The 2,952-nt window shown below is 28.8% G+C and overlaps 1 protein-coding gene across 1 annotated transcript; it reads right to left on the minus strand.

Moving 5' to 3' along the window:
• Window positions 1–388: 388 nt before the first annotated feature.
• On the minus strand, window positions 389–2,110 carry LOC108685085. The gene is made up of 3 exons (XM_018189724.1): window positions 1,973–2,110; window positions 1,205–1,417; window positions 389–769 (listed from the first exon to the last, which is right to left on the minus strand). The coding sequence occupies exons 1-3, from the start codon at window positions 2,108–2,110 to the stop codon at window positions 389–391; spliced, it is 732 nt and encodes a 243-aa protein (XP_018045213.1).
• Window positions 2,111–2,952: the final 842 nt, after the last annotated feature.

The following is a 2,952-nucleotide window of genomic DNA, read 5'->3' on the forward strand; positions in this document are numbered from 1 at the left end:
AACGTCGAATTGAAATCTAATTGGTGTTAAAATCATCTTATCGATATCGATTTGACATCAATTCGATGACTCATTTCTCGCTGGATAATATTTATGTTTTAAAAATAAAGTCTTTTTTTTTTAAATGTTTTCTCTGTATAAATACTTTTTGCACTCACTATATGTATATACTCTGTTTGAGATCGTCAAATTTGGTCATTAATTAAAATTTTACATTTATAAAATTATATTAATAAGAATTGTCAATAAGTTTATATTCTAAAAATTTTATTTTATTAAAGCTTTAATACATGAAACAATTATATTTCCTCTTTCCATTCTTGATCATCATGTTTAAAAAAAAAATATATACATATGTACTTTTTTGCAGTGATTTATATATGTAACACTACTTGCTAGGTATTTTTATTCCCATAAAAGCGGCCGAGTAATTTCCCTTGCCGGTATCGTCGAACACGACTCTGTCTCCGACGACCCAGCGACTGTAACGAATTTCTGCAATGAGACGAAAGCCCAGCTTCAAGGCTAATGACTGGCTCAAACCCGACGTGAAGATGGCACCTACAGCCAATATGTCAAATTTGGACGCAACTTGGATGCAAACCTTCAATAGGGCCGCGCCGATGCCTTTTTGCTGATAAGATGGATGAACGCAAAGAACATGGACTCGAAAATATATTTCGCAATCGAATTCTTTGTACGCGTTCGACTGTTTTATTAGAGCATTGATCAGGCCCATAATTTTTTCTAGTGCATCTCCTTCAAAATTCTAAACCAATCAAATGTTTTTTGTTATATCGTTTACTCAATTTACTCAATTTGACTTATCTCAGCTAATCTTAAGAAACTCATAGTTCTATAATCTTATTTAAGATCGTCCTAAATAATATTATAGAATCTTAAAAGATCACGTAAACAGTAAGATACTTCCTCCAGTTTTTCCATTTACATATAAAAAATAATTTTTTTATATAATGTTAATAATAATGTTAACATAAGAATGTTAATTATTTGGTATTCTTGTTATATTGAATTCTTGTGCCCGTTTCTTGAGTCCAATATAGATTAACTTATTTTGATTCAACTTATTCTTTATCTTTTTGCAATTTTAGAAAAAGATGAAGAGTTAGTTGAACTCAAATTAAAATTAAACAAAGAATTAGAGTTATAAAATTATAATAAAATGTAACAAAACCTCACGTACTTGTACTCGATTGTATACATCGCTTTTATCCAAATTGCTATTGATTTGAGTAACAGCAACCCCAATGATTCGTCCAGATGTCAGACTAAGCGCAACCAAACTGGTAGTGTCTTTCATCCATGTTCTTATAAGATCTAAATATGAATTGACGGACGTCTCATCTTGCAACAAGGCGACTGTTTTGCACATCGGTTCCTCCCGAAAAAAATGATGCTGCGAGAGAGTCAATAATCTTTATTATTACATTTGCAAGAAATAAATGAATCTTTTATTTTCTATTATTCTATAATTTTAAAGAAATTATTGTTGTAAAGAAAGTGAGCCAATATGAGAATAAAATCAGTTATGAATTTATTTAATATCTGAGCCTAGATTAAAGTTCTAAGATCTTCTTATTTATTATTCTTCTTATTTATAGTTTCTGCCTCTATAAATAGTAAGGAAACAATAAGGCCAAAAATTCAATATGTCGATCGACGGATAATTCAAGCTCCATTGATATCTTACGAGAATTCTCTGAAATAATGCATTTCCTCAAGTTTCAGTAATTACATGATGATAACATGCGAGCGATAAATGAGATAACCGTGATTTTCTAATCGAATTTTGTGGAAAAAATACTTGGCAGATGAGAGGAGTAGAAAAACGCAGAACAAGGAAAGTCGAAAAAAAAACATCATTTTCGTACGATCAAAGCTTGTAATTAATTGGCGTTGAACTATTCAATGCGAGCGCGTTGTTCTCTCTAGATTTTTCTCGCTGCTGAACTTTTATCAAACGCAGAGCTTCATCGTAATGCGCTTCCTTGAGATCCTGGATTTTGCATATCGCCGGTGAATCCCACTCCAGAGGTGCATACATTCTCGCTTCCATTTCAATAAAATCATTCTTTTTTTCCTCATTCATGATGAAGTTTATAACAGTAATTTATTTTGTTAGCAATAAATGAATATAACCGTAAACTCAATAACGTGTCCCAAAATCTATTTTGTCAATCAGCAGTTTGAAGTGAGGTGAAATAGTGGGATTTTCTTTTCGCATTCACATTTTTTAAAATAATTTAATAATCGATTATTATATAACTGTAAGATAATCATATCTCTCTAAATTTAGTAACAAATTAATCATATTCCAGACAGATTCCATTAATTTAAATTGTCTTTTAATAATTTAAATATTCAGTTGAATCAAACAATTATTCGAGTGAAAAATCGAAAAATCCTAAGTTAACTTCATGAATTTGTGATCAAATCTGAGGTAATTTTCTTTTTCAAATAAAAATTTAAAATTAAATAATAGATTTATTTTTAATAAATAATAAAAAACTCTAAAATCTATAGTCTGTATCATATCCGAAAAAGATTAATGTCAAATAATAATATCTACAGTGAAAACAAAAAGTATTTGTACAAGGAAATTTTTTATAAAAAAAATCTTATTTGTAGAAAATAAACATTAATTAGCAATGTTATACAATAAATATGTTCTATTCTTACATTAACAAATGAGCTTCGCATATATTCTTGATTTTAAAAGCTAAATTTCTCTACACGTACACTTTGACTGTACTTTTTGAACATCCAAACAATGCAATTTTTAATTTTAGCTAATTTTTCAGATATATTTTCTATAATTAATATACATCTTTTTGGTATATATATATATATATAATACTTTCTCTGCAGAGCATCTTCTTAATAAAGTAATATAATAAACCTTGTAATAAATCCCGTCATATACCTCGTATA

Source organism: Atta colombica, unplaced genomic scaffold (assembly GCF_001594045.1).
Source record: "Atta colombica isolate Treedump-2 unplaced genomic scaffold, Acol1.0 scaffold146, whole genome shotgun sequence".
In the NCBI taxonomy this organism is placed as follows: Eukaryota; Metazoa; Arthropoda; class Insecta; order Hymenoptera; family Formicidae; genus Atta; species Atta colombica.